Here is a 20556-nt window from a genome sequence, read left to right on the forward strand (position 1 = left end):
TTCTGAGCCATAAGGAATTTGAGCAGAGGGGTTGGTTGATGAATCCAATGAGGGCTGACAGGGCAGGAGAGGGATTCGGCACTGTGAAGCTGGGGATGTTCCCAGGCATGTCCAAGGCAGATGGGCTCTGGGCTTCATCTGACCTGGGTTTGGAAATGTGGGCTGGGGATATCTCCCTTCAGCTAGTGTGCCAGTGTTCTTGTGCCATCAAGCACTAGGCACTTTTATATGGAAAAATTAATCTACCCTATTTTAGGTGACTATTTTTAAGATAAAAAGAATTGTATACTAGAGAAAGCCTCTTTTTTTTGGTGAAGTATAAAGGGAGCCTCAGCTGGCTAGTGTAGATGCAGATGTCTCCTATGTGGAGGTCTGTATTACGTCAGCTAAAGAATTCCCTAGGTGTCTGGGGGAATTTTAATGTAAAACCCTGTAATAACAGTGCATTTCCATCACCTCTGGCTCTCCGGGGGTTTGAGCAGAAGGTCCAGAGAGCTCACTTCCCACCATCCCCACTTCATCTTTATTGGTTACAAAATACTCTTCTTTGGTCTCTCACACCTAGCCAGAAAAGCTGGAAAAACAGGTCAGCAGTGTCCTGTGGTGTGTGGGCAAGCAGGGTGGTGGCGGCACAGTGGCCAGGAGTGCACACCAGGAAGCTCCTCTGGGCCAACCCTGTGGACACGCAGGCTGTCCCTCCCCTGAGCTGAGGATGGGCTTCTGCTGCCACGAGCCGTGGGGCTGTGCCTGGGGAGGGACTCACCAGTTAAGGCTTTTTCATTGATGAAACGTTACAATGCTGGGGTACATGTCCTGCTCTCTGATCTGTATAAGGAGAAAATTGTGAGGAGAGCTATTCATGCAGAGCACAGTTTCTTTCTATATCACAGATACTGGGAAACCACATTATTATCACCACACCTTAATTTCAAAAACCAAGGAAGGATAGTTTAGATATTCTTGACATAATTTTTGAAATTGCATGCTCTTGTATTTTCTTTTCAAAATTAGTTTCAATTTAGGTGGCAGTGTTTTCCTCTATATTCCACATTAAATTCAACATTTAAAAAAATCAAAATAAGAATGATTGTTTTTATGAAGATGAAACATTCCCATCACTTATTGTTCAATTATTTTCTGTATTCTTTTTCATGGCGAAATCCAATGTTTAGGATTTTCTGTTCCTAATAGTGTGAAAACCACTTGCAAAACTTCAGAAATCACTTGATTCTGTTCTGCACCTCCCTGCTCATATCTCCTCATGGATATTCTCCTTCTGTGAAATTCTACACATACATGTTTTCTGATCTTTATTGTGAAAGTTTCATATAATGCCTCCTTTTCAATTTGAAAGTAAAAAAGGAGATCCAGCAGAACAATCATATTCTGGAAAAGTTAGTGCATTTAAGTATGCTTTGTTTAGATCAACTCCATGGTTTTATGCTCCGTGTATTATGTTTGAGTGAATCCAAGTCTCTGGTGAATAGTGTTGCTTTTGGAGCAATTTGTTTGATCTTGATTTGTCAGTTGTGCAGTCAGTCTCTAAAGAAATGCCAGCAATGATATCTCCACTCTGCTGTCATTCTCAGACACATCTTGCAATTTCCTTAGCTTTCACTGTAAAGCAGTGATAAAGCAGTGCAGGGGCCTTGTGAAGGCAAATAATTAAAAGACCCCAGAAAGGCTGTTGTTAAGTTCTGGATCATTTGTAGCTCGGTTAAAGTGTGGTAGCTTCACAAAGTGCTCTGGGAATGGTGACCTGCTGAACAACTAGCACAGGAGAAGTAAACCAGGGTTTGTTTCAAAGTAGGAGGTGGTAAGACCACTTGATTGATTTGAGTAGTTCCACTGAAGGATTAGACATTTTGGTTTTACATCACAATTGAATTTTCTTCTTCTTCTTCTTTTTTTTTTTTTTTTTTTTTTTTTTTTTTTTTTTTTTTTACATGGGCAATCTAAAAATGTCTTTTACCTTCAGGGACCATCTATTCACTTCTCTGATACCAGCTGATGCCATACCATTAGAAACATTTTCTTGTTTGATGGAGATGCATAGCAAATATGTTAAACATAGAGAAGTAATCTGAATTTTTTTAAAAAAACCAGGAATGTAGCACTGTTTTCTGAGGGTGTTCATACCAAATTCTATTATTCTCCAGACCTTCTATGTCCATCAGAGTGAAAGAACTCAGTCCTGCTGCCCATTTCCTCCATTTGTGGCTCTTACCCTCGTTTCCCTTGTTTCACTGCTGGGGTCGCTTTGCTCTCAGCATATGCTCTGTCTTGGCTCACATCACTGCTGCTCCAGAGCTCCTCTCTCCTGCCATGACCACTGACTCCGGGTGCTCTGTGATTTCTCATCTGCCCACAGTGAGGAGAGAGGCAGCGATCCAAGAGAAAGGAGTCATCAACAGGGGGCCGATGAAATGTTGTGAAGAGGAAGTAGGCGTTTCACAGGGTTTTAAAACAAGAAGGATCAGGAAAAATGTCACCCCAATGTCTTATGAGCAACTTCCAAGCACGGGAATCCTTTAGGAGTGCATGGCTTAGTACCAGCTAAACCACAAGGAATTTAGAGACACAAATGTGATCAGAGTGCTGTATTTGAAGAAGTGGGGCTTGAAGCTGTAGTGAGGAATGTTAACTCCAGAGGTATTTAGCAACAGGAAGAAGATAGAAATGAATTTTTATTTGCATCTTTGTTAGGAATTTGCTTCTTGTTGCTGAGTGGATCCAGTATTTCTACAGTACTTTACCAAGTGTATTTAATAGATTTCAGGCTGGAATTGAAGATTTTCTGAAAACTATGTTAAATCCATCATTTAAGGAAAACCATGAGGTTTTTCTGATTATTTTCTCAGTTTTGTGATTAAATTATCTCCCAATAAGTATTTGTTTATTTTACTAAGAAGGCAGGGACATTAAATTTCATTTACCATTTTGTTCCAAATTATGTCCTTTTTCTGAAAAAGAAAACTAATAGAAACAAGAATTTCTTGATACATAAGAAAACACACATGAAGATCTGACAGACAGATGGAATTGATTTATAATATTTATGTGATATGTATTAAATTATTTAAACCTTATTGATCAAAGCAATAATATAGCTACTTGTATAACAATAGGAAAAATCCTCTTGATCCAATTCTCATTTACACAAAGGACAGTTTTAATGAAACTGACAGGTAAAGGTGCCTTGAGAAGATCTGATCTTTAAGTCTGCATGGACAGAATCCACAGCCAAAGACAAAGTAATTGACCTCAGTGTAAGCTTCTCTCCCCAAAACCTGAAAGCCAGTATTAATAAAGTAAGACATATAACTTGTGGTGTGGGTACAAATACAGCGGGAAGATATAAAAGTCAAGAGGGTTGTTTCTCTTTACTTTGGTGTGCTGGTAGCTGCAATCAAAGTGGTGCTATAATACAGACATGTTTTAGAGCCAGGTGAAGTGCCAGATTTTATCCCTGGGACTAAGATCTAGTTATTAAGAGGCCATGCAAAGAACTTTCTGTATGGTAAATCATGGGAGGAACTGGTAGAAATACCAGAAAACCTCTCCTTTGTAGCACAATCTACATACCAAAGAGCAGAGAAAACTAGATAAATGAAATGCAAAAAAAGTGTTTGCCTTGAAAGGGATGCTTGCATGTAGATATTGGTACATCAGCAATGGTTTTAAACTTGGCAGTGATCATCATGGTGGTAGCAGTCTTAGGAGATGCTTATAACAAGAACTTCTACTTCTTGTTGCCTAGTTTTTGTTGTTACTGTTGGCTGGCCTAACAAGGTCAAAAAGCTAGCAGTAGATTAATTTACAAAATATGGTCATCTTAACTTCATTAGCCTTCCATGGACCAGTTACTCTATCCATCAAGAGATTCCTGAAGCAAGTTCACCAGCCTCCCTCAGAACTGTAATTTATCTTTTTGAAAGATGTGCAATTTTTATTAAGAGTCATCCAAGGGTGAAAAGAATTTACTGCATTTTTTTTTGCAAAGTTGTACCAATAGGCAATTTCATATGCTGTTTCTGGTTAAACCTTGCTGATTTTGTATTTCAGTTGTAATATATAATGGTCTCTGTTAGATTTAAGATCACAGTGTGATCTCTGTATATTGATTGTGGATCATGTTCATCTCACCACTTTCTATTGGCTGTGATAAACAGAGGAAATGCTTTTATTTTCTTGCTGCAAGGCAGAATTTTCAGGAGTTACACCATTCATCAAATTAGCTTTCTGGAGAGAGAACAGAGGAGTATCACCATTCTCCATTCCCCTACTTGACTCCTGTTTTAACCTCCCATTGTAGAAGCATGGCTCCTGTAGCAATTGACTCTTCTGTTCCTACTGACTTGTGGAGGACCAAAAAACAAGTGGGATACACATCTGATACAGGAAGAGCCCTACTTATGTAAAAATCACATACGAAGGTAGAAGTGTCTCTAGAAATTTTGCTGTGTCCTTGAGTTGTCAGCGCACAGTTAGTCTTCTGTCTTCACATAATGCTGAGATACAGGCTGTATCTATCATAAAATAATATACCCATAAAATATAAGGAATTTAGACTACAATTGTCTCAATCTGAATATTCTTGATAGACAAAGCCACAGTATGACCTTTTCTGATTAAAATAAGTTTGAAACCCATCCCCTTGATGACAAAAACTCAGCATGAGAAATGGAGGATATTTTAAAATTTTACAATGTTTCACATATCATTGCAAGATTGTTAATCTTTATTTACAGAACACTGTTTATATAAATATGCATTTCTCTCAGCAGAAAACAATACAACAGATGTTTTGTTCTTTGACTTTGTTTACATTGAAAGCTTGTATGTGTAAATATGTGTAGCTATGTAACACTAAAGGAGAAGGTGTGGGACTGTGGCTAGCTATGAATACAAAATCCGAATGACTATTTGCTTGCTTCGTTTTTCAGCTGCCCTGTATAAGAGCTCTTTTCATTTATAGAAATTTCTTTCAATCTCTGCAAGAAAACTGCTAATAAAATTAGGTATTGTGATATTTCTAAAGCTCCCATTCATAGAATAATAGAATCATAGAGTCCTAGAATCATAGAATTGTTTGGGTTGGAAGGGACCTTAAGATCATCTAGTTCTAACCTCCCTGCCATGGGCAGGGACACTTTTCACTAGATTCAGAGCCCCATCCAACCTGGTCTCAAACAATTCCAGTGGCGCAGCATCCACCTCTCTAGTCAACCTGTTTGGGTGGCTCACCACCCTTACAGTACAGAATTTCTTCCTGCTATCTAATCTAAATCTACCCTCCTTTGGCTTAAGACTATTCTCCTAGTCCCCATTACTTTTTATTTGCACTAAACTTGTGGGGTTTTCTGCCTTGATCATTATTAAGAGTGCTTTCATTCTTAGTTTTATATAAGTACTGCTAGTTTGGCCTTACAGAGTTCCCTACTTAAGACCCGATCCATAACCAGGATGCACATGTATAGATACAGCCCATCAAAGCTGAACTGAACTGAGAAGTAAAGATGGATGCAAAGTTGATGTCTGATTCATTACACCTATTTTTAGATATCTTTGTCTGAGTTGGTCAGCGTTTACAGTCAAGACATTTACATGCATGTTTTAGGATGTAGTGAATCCTGTACTATAGCAGTCTGCTTCTTTCCACTGTCTATAATAACCCATAATATTTAGGATAACTCTAAGTTTGGTCAAATGAATCACACTATGCTTCTGGCCATATAGAAAGGAATTTGTTGTTTGTGCTGTTCAGGTACGTGGTGATCACTAGCTTGTTGATCAGCCGCATGGCAAAATTGTGCATTTATAGGTTTTTTCACTCCTTCCTATTCATGAACCAATATCGTCTTAATTTAGGAAATACTTTCAAGTCTGTGTCCTAATGGAATACCTGGATACTACCTAGGTTTTTACATGACAGACCATCCATTTAGCTTCTGAGAAGTAAACCCACTAATGGCAACCTATCTTTGTGCCTCAGGGACTGCTACCTCCCAGCAGTTGCCTGTGTTACGTAATACGTGTTCTCTTTACTTTCACTGTAGAATTCACATTTATCTAAATTTCTGCTTCCAGTGTTTCTTCTAGAACTGTGTTCAGATTGGTTTTGTTAGTGATATTTTAAATTTGCAGGATGCTTTTGCTAATAAATGCTTTTACATCTTTGAAAATTTATCTCTTTTGTTATTTTCCAAACACATTTCTAAACCAAGGTCCTTGCCTTCATTAGTATTCTCAATAGCACCCAGCTTAATAACATCAGCAAATTTTCAGCAAATTAACCAGTTGTTTATGTCTTCAATATAAAAATTAAAATGTTAAACAGGACTGTTCCAACACTGATCCTCTGGCAGTCTAATCATAGTCACTTTTCCCAAACTTAGCAATTTTCTATTTATCATCACTGTGGTACTTCAGCCATAGTTCAGACTGTCTTATCACACATATGTAATCATATGTAATTAATTTGGTAAGATAACATAAAATGATATGCTAAATTTCAAATATTCTAAGTGAGTTCAAGCTTAGTTTTCAATTAAAATTCCCACTCAGTGGGCAGATGTATCACAAAAGCAAATACATTAAAATCAAAGTGCAATGCATAATGAATGAAATGGAAAATCATGGATACAATATTATATGCAGATATTAGATAAATTGGTGATACATCTACATTACATATGAGTTGTAATCCATCATAAAAATGAGTACAGGTCTAATAGGAGGGATTTAGATATGGGGGATGAACCTAGTCTAAGGCCCGCATGTGCCTTTGCACAGTTGGGATCTGATTTGAAAGAGGGGGTCAATCCCAGTATCACATTTCATGACAACTTAGGCAACTTAATTCCCCTAAAGAAAAAAACCCCAAGCTTTGTTTTACTTTTGCATTTTACTTGAATGAAATATTTATTGGCCCAGATATCAGAAGTAGAAACTCAAGACAGTAGTTTCTGGCTTCACAGGGATATCCACATAGATTCTTGGTATTGCTTGTTGTACTTGAGTGTCAGTACACTTCCTGCCTTGCCCAATGCATTATGCACAGGTGGGTCACACCCAGAGAGTTCTTTCATGTACCAGTTCCTCTAATTTGTTTGAACTGATATATAAAATGTTTTTTTCCATTATTATTTCATGTAAAGGTTGCCCCAGATCATTCTTCACTCCTTTTGAATCTGGCTCTTTTGGTGCATAAGGAAATGTGGGAAGACACTGGGTCCTTGAAATGAAGCTGATGTCTTGGATGCTTTCCATAGCACATAAGGAAAAAAAAAAAAAAAACAAAACAACAAGTAGGAGAGAGCTCTGAAGTGAGTACTGGGGGTGGTGAGGAATGGAGTGTGATGAATGGTCAGGAAGCCACTCTAATGCTTTCATTTAAAAATAGACATGCAGTCTCTTGTGTGGTTACAGACTAAAACTTGAAAAGGTAATAGGAGTGCATTCTGAAATCCAAAGGTAAATAAGCAATAAGAATTTATTGTGATCATAGGTTCAGTTTCATGATATATTGGAGCCTGACTCATGACCTTTCAACATCTGTAATGGATGGTATTAGCAAAATAGGGAAGAGATTCATAATGTATAGCAGTCAAGTAAGGACCATAGTGCCTGTCAACCCTTTTGCAGTGAAATTTAATTTCCTGCCTTTTTGTCCTGTGCAGAGTAGAGATTTTCTTTTTATTGTTCCATTTGACTTTGAAGAAATATACCTTGTTAACAACTTCACATTTTTGAATGTGGTTTATCTATCTGAATTTATTTTAGCTTTCTTTATAATGGTAAGACACAGAGCATGTATTTCTTAAGAAGCTTTTAAATTTACCTCCAGTAACTGAAAATCGTGTTGGTCTGATTGTGCTAAAACAGAAATATTAGTTGAAATTGTGCATGGAACAGAGCAAACAATACTTAAAGAATGAAGTTGATCAGAGTCCTCAAAATTTCTGAAAGTGGAAATGTAGTGTAACAATATATTTTAACTGAGTTTTTTGGGTCAGTGAAAATACAGACACAGACCCCTAAATAGAAAAAAATATATAAATACTCTTTTTTTTCAATTCTAAAGCATGTCACTTAGAGTCTAGCCCTCTAACTAAATATATCCCTCCAAAATACTGAAAAGACTAGGCAGTGCCCTTCAGTGATCCTCCAGCAATGGAGCTAATTTTGTGTAATTCCTCTATAATATTATTGACCTGGAGGATGGGATGGAGTGCACCCTTCTCAGTTTTGTAAATGACGCTGGACTGGAGCAGTGGTTGATGGCTGAAGGAAGAGGGAACTCAACAAGTTTGGGTTGAAAGGGCTTTTGGGTATAAGACATTGCCATAATGACATGAGTCCAGCAGAAGACTACTAAGATAATTCAGTGGTTTGGAGCACATTACATAGAAAATGTGGTTCAAAATTTAGTTTTGAAATACTGTATGTAAGGGAAAGCAAAGCAGATGGTATTTGGTGACTCACTAGTATGAAGGTAAAGTGCAACTACCATACTGAGCTATCATCTCTTCATCTCATGGGTGGCTTGTCCCACTCTCCTGTCTGCTGGAGGGACAGCACAGAAGGGCACAAGCAGCTCAGGATGTTTCTGGAGGGCATTGGTGATAACTTCCAAAAAACATAAGTGATCAAGGAGCTCACAAGCTGATGAAGTAGGGGCTTTTGGGGGTGGACTGAAAGCTGTCTGAACTGGCAGGCTCAAAGTGTAGTGATCAGCAGCATGAAGACTAGTGGGAGATCAGACCCTAGTTGCTCTATGCAGCAATACAGGGTCCAACACTGCTTAACATTTTAATTAGTGATTGGGATGATGAGGCAGACTGTACCCTCAGCAAGTTTGCAGATGAGACAAATCTGTGAGGAATGGCTGACAAACCTTAGGTGCGTATGCCTTGATGCAGGGTGGGACTTGGATGGGCTGGAGAAGTAAATCTTATGAAGTTCAGGGGGAAGGGCAAAATCCGTCTCATAGGGAGCAGTAATATGTGGCACCAGTACACACTAGGGCTGAGCAACTGGAAAGCAGCTTTTCAGAGAAGGCCTTAGAGGTCCTGGTGGACAGCAAGCTGACCAAGAACCAGCAATGTGCCCCTGCAGCAAAGGAGGTGTCATGGTTTGACATGGAAGTGAATTTTCTCAGGAAGTTTGGGTCAAACCAATCAGTGGTCAGGTTTGGATATTGGCACTTGGAGTGACCACTGAAGGTATGGACACACCTCTGAGAACACAGCGGGTTAAAAGCAAGAACTCCCAGGGGAACTCTCTCTTTGGTTCTGGTCAGAGTGCAGTGCAGACCTCCCCTGCCCGGCCACAGGCTGGGCAGGGGAGGGGAAACCATGTGGCCTGGGAGAGGTAGGCCAGGGTGTGAAAGGACTGGAACCGGGCCAGCTCCTGCAGATGGAAAGGTGGAGAGAAACTGGGATGCCTTTGTTCCCTCCCCTCAGAGGGAAAGAGACAGCCTGAAGAGGAATTTGCTGGCAGAGGAGAAGGAAAAGGGGAGGGAAGGTGCCCAGCCATGGGAGTCTGGGCAGAGGTTTCAGCTGTCCGGGGAGTCCGAGACTTTTAACCCTTTCCTGGGAAATGAAAGCTTTGTGAAATATTTCTCCTCCTTGATTTGAAAGAGAAGAGAGACAGTCTGGGGCCTGAGATGTTAGAAGAAGAAATTCTAGGTGGGAGGAGATGATGGAGTGGCTTTTGGCTGGACATTTCTTGTTAGCCATAGACTGAACCAATTTCTCCTGCAACAGAGACTGTATTTTTGGGGGGATGCAATGGTGAGCCAAGAGACCTGCTTCAGCGACTACCAGCATAGGAATGGAGTGAACAGAGAAAAGCTGAGGAGGGTGTGGTGATGCCCTCTGTCTTCAGGAAGAAGAAGATCTCTGTTTGAGACCCTCAGGCCCCAGAGGAGGAAAAATGGGGGGGACTGTGGTTCCAAAATGAGAAACTGAACTGTTGTTTCTTTTGGTCCTTGGCAAAGCATCCTTAAAGGAGCCCTATGAGCAGTCTCATAGGGCCACCATGCACCATAGACCACCATGCACGGTGGTGAGAGCACTGTGACATGGAAAGGAGAGTGTCACACTGGCAGATTTTCTTCGGGCAGTGCCATGTGTGACATGGAAACACAGGCAGTGGCAACTGTATTTTCTGGGGGTCTGTGGTGCAAGAGAGACTCCTCTCTCCCTTGATGGACTGAGTATTGATTATCTGAAGGGTGATGACTTGATTAAGGGTCCAAGTTGTGTCTCACTGTGGTTTGTTGGAGTTTGGGTGGGGGAGGGGAGGAATGTTTTGAAAAAGTTTTCATTCTGGATTTAGTGTGTGTCTTTTATCATAGTAGTAACTTAATAAAGTGGTTTCTGTCCCCTTTTATTTCTAAGCTTGAGCCTGCTCTGCTCTGTTCCTGATCGCATCTCACAGCACTCATTTGGGGAGGGTGTATTTTCATGAGGACACTGACATTGTGCCAAGGTCAAACCATGACAGGAGGCCAACAGCCTCCTGGTCTGGCTGCATTAGGAAGAATGTTAATAACAAGTCCAGGGAGCTGGTCCTTCTTGTCTGCTCAGCATTTGTGAAGCCACATCTGGGGTTCCATTTCTGGGCACCCTGATACAACAGGGATATGGACTTACTGGAGCAAGTCTACAAGGATTTCTCATATGTGGAGAAGCTGAGAGACCTGTGATTATTTAACCTGAAGAAGAGTCAAGGGAAAGCTTATCAATATTTTTAAATGGCAGGGTGTAAAGAAGAAACTAGACTCTTCTCATTCATGCTTATTGAGAAGACTAGAGGCAATGGGCATAAAGTAAAACACAGAGAATTCTATCTGAATATAAAAATTTATTTTTTACTTTACTGTTAGAGTGGTTGCACACTGGAACACTGTCTAGAGATGTTGTACAGTCTCCATCCTTGGACATTCTCAAAACACAACTGGACACAGTCCTGGACAATTTATTTTTTCTGACCCTGCTTTGAGCAAGGAGGTTGAATGAGATGAATCCCCATATACCCCTTTCAGACTCATGCATTCTGTGGTCTGTGATTGCCTAGCAAGATGACTTGAGCCTGACTGGGAAGCACTGAATGAATTTCAGGAATACCTGAAATACTGGCAGACTGATAATTTCCAGCTTTGTCTATGGTGAAAACCTCTGTGTAAGAACTAAGTATGAGGTTACTAGATTTACTATTTGATAGAAATCCTCAAAGATAATTAAAATTGCTAAAGATTGAATATTTTACTTAACCATGTTAAAGAATCAAAATTACGCATGATACTCAACTCCCTTTTCAGCCTGAAATTTGCGAAGTCTTAGTAGTGTGAAATAGTAGAGCTTAAAAAAACCCAACACCTAAACAGATGGCAAGACAAGGGAGAAAAGTGCGTAGTGAAATGAAGACAAGGAGGGACATTACACTCTTTTAATCCATATATAACTTGACTTCTGTAAGAACAGTAGAAATTAAAATGGTTTGATGTTAATCAGTTATGAGCAAACATGCATTTTCTATCAATATTTTGCAAAATCATGAGGAACTTAATTAATTGTTCATGACTCTTGCACTCAGTGTCACAAGTAATTTGGCAGATAAATCACAGAATCACAGAATTTTTAGGGTTGGAAGGGACCTCTAGAGATCATCTAGTCCAGCCCCCCTACCAAGGCAGGGTCACCAGGAGCAGGTCACACAGGAACGGGTCCAGATGGGTTTTGCATGTCTCTGGAAAGGGAGAATCCATGACCCCCTGGGCAGCCTGTTCCAATGCTCTGCTGCCTTTCCTCACTTTGAGGTGGAACCTTCTTGTGATTTAGTTTATGGTCATTGCTCCTCATTCTGTTGCTGAAAACAGTCTGGACCATTGCCTTTGAGATATTTACATGCATTCATGAGATGCCCTATTCAGTCTTTTCTCCTCTAGACTAAACAGGCCCAGCTCCTGTAGTCTCTTCTCACAACAGGGATGCTCAGACCTCTCATCAACTTTGTGACCTTTGCTGAACCGTCTTCAGTATCACCTTGTCTTTGTTGTATTGAGGAGTCCAGAACTGGTCATAGTATCCCAGCGGTCTCACTAGGGCCAAGGAGAGGGGCAGGATCACCTCCCTTTATCTGCTGTCTATACTCTTCCCAAAGAACCCCAGGATACCATTGGCCCTCCCAGCCACAGGGGCACTGCCAGCTCATGGTCAATCAGTCATCCACCGAGACTCCCAGGTGCTTCTTCAAAGAGCTGCTCTCCAGCAGTTCAGGCCCCAGCCTGTGCTAGTACTTGGGGTTAGTCATCCCCAGGTGCAGGACCCTACACTTGCCCTTGTTGAACCTCATTAGGTTTCTTTCTGCCCAATTCTTAAGGTCATCAAGATCCTGCTGAATGGCAGCACAGTCCTCAGGTATATCAGCTGCTTCTCCATATGATCAGCAAACTTGCTGATGGTCCCTTGCATTCTTTCCCTTTGTCCAGGTTGTTGATAAACAAGTTGAATAAAATTGGACCCAGTAACGAACTTGGGGAACACCACTGACTACAGACCTCCAGCTGGATTCTAATCCTCTGATGACAACCCTCTGAGCTCTGCCATTCAATCAGTTCTTGATCCACCTCACTATTCATTTATCAAACCCACATCTCCTGAGCTTACCTACAAGGATTTTATGGGACAGTCTCAAAAGCCTAGCTGAATTCTAGGTAGACAACACCCACTGATCCACTGTCATCAACCCATCCTACTGTGCCATGATATAGACTATCAGATTTGTCAGGGATGATTTCCCTTGATGAATCCATGCTGACTGCTCCTGATTACCTTTTCTTCTACATGCTCACTGGTGACCTCCAGAATGACCTGTTCCATCACCTTTCCAGGGACAGAGGTCAGGCTGACTTGCTGGTAGTTTCAGGTCTTTCTTCTTGCCCTATTTAAAGATGGGAGTAACACCGGCCTTCCTCTAGTCATAAGGCACCCCTCCCATTCTCCATGGTTTTTCAAAGGTGGTCGAGAACAGCAGAATAAAAACATCCATCAGCTCCCTCAGCACTTGTGGGGGCATCCCATCAGGTTTTATGGATTTATATATGTGAAGTCTGTCTAGCTGATCTCTAACCCACCTGTCTATGACCTACGGGAAGTCTTCCTATCTCTGGCCTTCTCTTATCCCAAACTTCTGTGACTCCTGAGAGCTGTCCTCAGCAGTGAAGACTGAGGCAAAGCAGATAGTCAGTGTTTCCTTCATCTCTGTGTTTTCCATTACCAGAACAACCGTCTGAATCAGCAGCAGCCCCACATTTCCCCTAATCTTCCTTTTTCTGCTGATTTATTTGTGAAGCCCTTCTTGATGTCCTTGATGTCCTCTGCCAGACTTAATTCCAAGTGGACCTTGGCCTTTCTTGACACATCCCTGCCTACTCTAATGATTTTCCTATAGTCCTCCCATATGGCCTGTTCCTTTCTCCACATCCCATAAATTCCTTTTTTGTATTGAGAACTGTTAATAACAGATGGATGAAAAGATCTCCCCAACAAAGAAAACGACATGAGAAGAGGTCTGTATTTCAGTATGGTGTTAATTCCTCATCCTGCCAGAGAAGTAATTTTTTTTTTTTTTTGCTATTTTTACAAGTCACTGAACATCTTAACATAACTGGAACCAGTCAGCAGTTGGGTTCATCTGTTATATTAAACCTGACTCAAATGTCAGTCTATATGTAAGATTAGCAACAGTGGTAGAATCACAGTTATGAGTCTCCAAATGTTTTTAGGGCAGAATTTGTAAGTTACATCAGGAAGAAAAAGTGAAAAAATTTGTATTATTTGAAAATCAGGGCAAGAAAAAAAAATAATTTTCCTGTTTATTATGAAAGAGTCTCCAGTCTGGAAGTCATGGTTGGTTTAAATCTGAAAGAATGACATTTCAATATAAAGGGAGATAATTATTACATAAATAATGTTTCTGGCAGTAATAGCAGTAGTAGGAGTAATACTAGTAGTGCTACTTCTAGTAGTAGTATCAGCAATAATATATTCTCAAACAACATCCAGTCCTGAGGAGAAGCAGGTGTCAAATTCCCCATGATCCTGAATCCTTAAGATAGGTACTGTTCACTTCCCCTGTACAGGGGAGCCCACAGTGCAGGCATGTGCCACTTTGCAAGTGGTGGCCTGGGTAAATAGCCTTGGTGGCTTTCTCACAGGCCACAGAAGTTGCATCTGGCACTGGTGGTACCATCATCTGGTAGAATCCAAGGTGGGTTCTGACATTCTTCTTCCTTGAAACACTTCAGGATGAGAACTTAGCAATGTCTTTGCACAGCAGGCCTGGTAGGAGTCTGTTTGGGCAGTATTTGGAGAGTGAGACAGGGATGTATCAATGAGACAGAAAAGAAACACAAAATCATGTCAAGGAAATTCTGACAGCATGACCAGAGCCTGAAAGCTGAAAGATGTATCCTACCCAGTGAATGATTGGTCTGAAACAGTCTGTGGGACCAATGGCTGCTTAATTTGTCTGTTGAGGACTCCAAATGGAATGTGTCTGGTAGCTCACTCTTGGTGGTATCCTGCAGCTTCAAGTTGCTTTTGCAGAAGGACTTCCATGGTGAAGGACTACTGAAGTGAATTGAGTAGTTTAAAGTAATACATTTTAAATCCTTCAGGAAGTCAGTAACAGGCAAACTTGGGGTCATAATCTGTGAACATTTCTGCCAGAACTTAAAATTAAAAATATAACATGTTTTTTCCTATTTGACATCTGCACAGCAGTTCAGAATACAGTCTGTAAGTTTGGATTGATATTTTTTCCTTGGTTTTAATGGGGGATGGAACTAAAATTGAATATGATCACAATGGATTGGAGAAACAGTCTGGAAGAAATAGGTACAACTCAGTGCAGACAAATGCAGAGTTCCAGCTTTAGCAATAGACAAAGTTAATAAACATTTCCTTACTTGGCTATAGATCTTTGACATATGTGACTTAATTTGACAGTTTTCCTCAGTTGTACATAAAGAGTTAAATATATCTTTGTTAATTACTGACACGGGAACATGTAGTTAAACAAAAAGATAATTAGGGAGGATTTAAGACCATCAATTATTTCTTCACAAGCTGTCGTGTATTGGCTATAACATATCCCTAAATCTTAATTCATATATATTTTAATTTATTTTACATTTATATAGGCAAGATCTCTAACCTCAAATTCATAAAGATATTACAAGAAGTTGTCATTGGATAAGAAAGAGCTATAATGCATTCATTTAAATCAAAGTGTCCTTGAAAAATGGCTCTATGAGAGACTCACTATTTTTTTTTTCTTTGCTTTACAATTCACTACTGCTCAGTTCTTCAATGTTGTACAGTTCATTCACTGAAGATGTGTGTTTTTTCCTGTCTTAATATGCATGAATTCTCATATTAACATCTGGCAGATTCTGCCAGATGTCACTGAAATAGTTTCTTAGCCTCAGTGCTGGAGCTACTATCTCAGCTTTAGATTCACAGGAGGTTTGTGATTGCTGTGCTGTTCTGTCCTGCTGCTTCTATATTCTCCATGTACAGGGTGATCTGTGGGGGAGCTGCCAAGGGAAGAGAAATGTCAGAAGTAGAAATGTACTTGCTGCATCACACAGACCAACAACCTCACCTTCCCTCTCCTTTTTCCTTGTGAAATAGCTAGGAAGAAGATCTAAACCTCTACTAGACCTCTAGAACACACCTTTCAATGGGTAGAACTGAAAGTATTAAATACAGTGGGATTTTTTTTTTTTTTTTGTGTCAGGAGTAGTGCAAGGTAGAAAGCTCTCAAATCAGTTAATTTCTAGATCATTAAAAAACCCCTTCGCAGTAAAGGACTACACTTTTATCTGCTTAGAGGGTGACCATCCTTTCTGTACTTTCGCATGTCACCTCTGACAGCAACCCCTGCATTCTCAGTCTGCTTATGACTTGACATACTTAATTTTCACTGTATCTGTGTCGTTTTTCTGTCTGTTCCTGCTTTCCTCCTTTTCACCTTTTCTTTCACAAACAGTGCCATTTCATCTTGGCCTTGTAATTATCAAAATGATAATCAATAAGGTATTATATTCTGTGCATAAAAATAATAACTGGAAATTAGCTTACTGCTTAAACAGCCCCACTTCCCTGCCACAGCTTGCTGAATCAGTCACTTCAAACATTACTGGAAACATTGATTGCTGCACTATTCCTAAATGAAATACAAATTTACATACTTTATCTTCCCATGACAATGGTAGTCTGAAATTACACCTTTGAGCATACTTTATTTTATTGTAGTTTATTTTGAGTAAATGGCTTTCAGACATAAATCACAGTGTTCCTTCAGCCAGTCTTGCTGTAAGTTAGAGTTGTTAAGTATTAGAAGATATGGCTTCACTAAAATGAGAGGAGGAAGGAAACTATTTTGGTGCAGGAGTGATCAGGTAGTGGTCTCCTAGCTGAGGATATTCTGACAATACATTTTCGTGCTTACCACTCAGAAATCTGGTTATCCAGATCCTTACACTTAATCATCTAATTGAAAGTGCATGCAGAAGTAGCCTGTTCCCTGCGTAACAGACTGTGAAATGTTACTTCTTTGCTGCTAAAAGGGGATCCAGAGTTAACATTTGGCATAAAAATGCCAAAGGAAGTGGCTGATCTTTCAATCAAAGGACACAGATAATTTTTGGCAGCAGGAGGCTGATTCTGGATGATCATATGTTACACTAGGAATTTACTTAAAAAATTGCTAGTCAGCCAAATAAGCAAATAAATAAAGCAGATGTTGCTATGAAATCAACTTCAGGCACTTGATTTCAATTCTCTGAAGTATGAGATGGATTAAAAAAATAAACCAATGCCATTGTGAAAGGCTGATATGTGCCTTGGTGAAGAGAAGAAAATTGAGAAGGAATGTTTGTGTGTAATACTGGCAGAAACTAGAATTATCACACAGAGTAAATCCTAGGAGCTACTGCACACTTTTTACACAGCAAGTGGCACCACTGCTTTTGTGGCAAATTTTCACATCAAGGAAGATTTTTCTCAAGAAATTAAAGTGGCATCCTTATTGTTTAGAAGACTGTGTGACCTTTGACTGGTATAGTAATAAAGCATGTAGTCTAGCCTCTGCAGATCCGATAAAGAAAAGGAAAAAGAGAATGGATGCTTTGATGAATGCAGCATGGTGTCAAAAAGGACATAAAATATATACAACCTTAGACTTTGTAACCTCCATTTCAGTCTTGGCAGATTTGAAAGGCTTAAATGTTTCCAAGCTCCTGATTTGTGTATATTTAATGGCACACTACTAGCAGAAGGTTATCGAACCTAATGCTGTATTTATTTTTTTCTTGCCTTTGGAGTGACAAATTGGGGATGGAGGAATGGGAAAGCAAATGAATTGGTCTTAGTGCAATCTGAAAGAATGTTGCCTTGTATCCATTTGAACCCTGCAAGGCAAAAACATTTTGTCACCAGACAGAATCTGATCTCCGTGGTCTATTGAGCAGATAGATCCATCAAACAATTTTTCTTTATCTGTTTATTTGGGAAAGATACTAAATATTTCTGGCTTAAATCTGTGCTTTAAATCTATATGCTGATTCTGGTATGCCTAGAATAGGTGTTATCCATGCAATACATTAGCACAAAGCAGGCAACGTAGCTTGTCAATCACACTGATATGCATGTTAATCACTACTTTCCTAGATTCCTTGTCATCCACAAGAAATGCCTTGATGGCATTGGGACCAGCGGCATCAACACCAGTACAACATCCAACTCAACATGCTGTCAAAAACCCTTCTCATCTTCCTGCAGCTCTTGCTCCAAACACTCTTTCCCTTATCCCCCACAACAAGATCCTGATGTGAGATCACAGGACAAGACCAGGCATCTGCGCATCAGGTCAAGAGGAGATGTAGGAGAGGCATCAGGTATGAACAACCCTCCTGCAATGAATCCCCCTTTTTACAACTGACATTTTTATGTGTCACCTTCATCACAGATGGATTGGCTGCCGTGACTGAACAGACTCAAAAGTGTATCTGAACTGTGCCTGAGAGGTGGTCGGATCCACTGGGAAAACAACTCCAGGCTACAGATCTTGTATTTCATTACTCTGAGTGGAGGCCAAATGCAACAGTTGTGTGATGGGGAGAGGGGGTGTTCCTGTCCCGCTGGCACAGAGATGAACAGAGACTATTGCTTCCAGAGACTGATGTGTCACAGTGGGGCACAAGGCACAGTTGCCTTCTGCTACACAATTTCTGCATCACAAGTTGCTCTACTTCACAATTGCTTGAAATGCCCTCATAACCATCTACTCCCCAGGACTCTTTCACTTCTGTTGACTACTAGATTTCCTCACTTCTTTCTTTCTTTCTTTCTCTAAAATAAGACTTTGAGTCCATCTGTAGGCTTGTGAACATCAATTTCACCCTCTTGGAAAAAAAATCCAAGAGGCATTGCTTGAATATTTTTTCTTATTTAATCATATACAGTAATGCAACAGCATTAACTCAGTGAAACATAATTTAATAATAACTTATATTCTGTAGTGGGTTTGATCCATTTGTCTGAAAACACTTTAAGACATTAATGCATTAAATTTAACACTGTCCCTCTTGTGAAGTAGGTAGGTATTATAACCTTAATTTTACAGATGAGAAAACACAGGCACAAAGAATTGAAATGCCTTGCTGAAGGTCAAATGAGAGATTCCTGCTAGAGCTAAGAAATTGGGAAGAGGAAGGAACAATGTGTTTCCATTAGCACTGCAGCAATGTATCCAGCTCCTAGATTTTTATGGAAGAAAATGTGGGCATGTACACACATGAACAAATATATTGGTTTATCTTTGTATGTATAACAAGACACTTGTATAAATGCCTGCATAGTCAATAACATACTTTTAAATTGAGACAATGCATGAGAAGGAGTAGTGGACCAAAGATAACATTTTGACCAGCAAATGTGTTCTTTTTTTCAGTATTATAAACTAAGCATCTCTAGCACTATTTTTTTTTTCTGTTTCTTTAATACAGTTGTTGATTTTAAGAAATAAATGCACCAAATAAATGAGTGTGTAACCCTTGTCATGGCTGACATAGGTTAATAAGGTTCTGGACTGCTGTCTCTGGAAATGGACATGAAGTCTGTTCTTGGTCATTCCTGCCATGGTGTTAAAAGAAAAGAAGACCATAGGAAGGTACAAAGTTGAAAGAAAAATTTTATTACAGAAGGCTGTCATGATTTTGGTGTTTTGCCATGAGAAAGAAGAATGTCTGGAGCACTGTTAGGGGCTGTTTTGCAAGGACAAGGGCCTCTGAGACATGCCTAGGTTGGTCTGGAAATTTTAGCTAGAATAGAAGATGTGTAAATTCTTTTTTTTCTTCTTAACTTTCTGATGTAGCATGTCAGTCAAGGTAGAGCCATGCCATGTGTCTTATGATTTTCTTTGTGGCTCTGGAAAATCACTTTCTTCTCTTCAGCTGTTCAGTCTTGTTACATGAATGCACATATTCTGGAAGTACTTGCATATTTCTGATTTTTCCCTTCCTCCTTTTCCTGTAATCAATTGCTTCCAGCCACTTCCAGAAGTATTTATTGGCTTGCTGTCAATTTGCCTAGCTTAATCTATGTAAATACGTACAAATTCTTTTATTCCTACTCTCTTTCCCTCCCTACTTAACTCCTCTGAGGTTCTCTGCATCTGCTCTGATTTGTGTTGCACGCAGCTCTGTTCCCAAGTTTTGAATAGATACATGGACTTATCCTCTACATCTTTGCTGTTGCCGGATACCTGCAAATCCCATGCTTTTCAAGCAGTGCCTGTTGCATTCATCCATGTAGAGAGGTTTTTCATCTTTCTAGGGAACATGAACAAAGCCCTTTGTCAAGGAAAAAAAGTCCCATTGGATTGATATTCCCTTATGGTCTCTGAAGAGGAAGACCAGAACAACAAATAATAAAATAAAAAATATGGTCCCACTGCACATGCAGCAATCACAGTTCTTGCTTCCCATCTGTAAGCACTGAACTCCAGCTCCTCAAACAAAAAGAGGCTCTGTTTCTGTCTGGAAAAGTCCAAGCTGGTTAGCAGAGGTGTGGGAGCTAGAGAGAAGCAATGATCCCAAGTGACAACATAGGACACATTTCTAGTTATCATTCACTCTTCTTTTGCATATTTTCTCATACCTATTCCAATTTGCTACTCTATCATATGATGCTCTGCAAATGTGACTTGTCATCTGTTCTTAAGTCATGCAAAAACACCACAAGCCAGAGTGTCCTTCCCTGAACTTACTTTCTTACTTCTCAACCCCTAATCCCTGGCAGAACAGGGGCAACAGAAGGCCTTCCTTCTCTTTCCATGGAACTCATGAATGGTCTGTCCCAAACAAACCTTATTCAAGAGGTTGTTGTTGCTCCTGAATGGCATTTCACAGTGTTTTGGACACTTGGCATGGGTCCTCATGGTTTCACTGATGAATGGACAGCAAGAAACACTGGTTAA

At 39.9% G+C, this 20556-nt stretch overlaps 1 protein-coding gene across 1 annotated transcript in view; it reads left to right on the forward strand.

The window, feature by feature from the left end:
- The window catches only part of LOC128815054 (gamma-aminobutyric acid type B receptor subunit 2-like), a 38764-nt gene extending 19670 nt beyond the window's left edge, over positions 1-19094 (forward strand). The window contains exon 2 of the mRNA XM_053991452.1: positions 17748-19094. Within this exon, the coding sequence (XP_053847427.1) occupies positions 17748-17777 (30 nt within the window). The 3' untranslated portion in view covers positions 17778-19094. The remainder of the gene's footprint in view (positions 1-17747) is intronic.
- The last annotated feature ends 1462 nt before the right edge of the window (positions 19095-20556 follow it).

Source organism: Vidua macroura, chromosome 1 (genome assembly GCF_024509145.1).
Source record: "Vidua macroura isolate BioBank_ID:100142 chromosome 1, ASM2450914v1, whole genome shotgun sequence".
NCBI classification, from domain to species: Eukaryota; Metazoa; Chordata; class Aves; order Passeriformes; family Viduidae; genus Vidua; species Vidua macroura.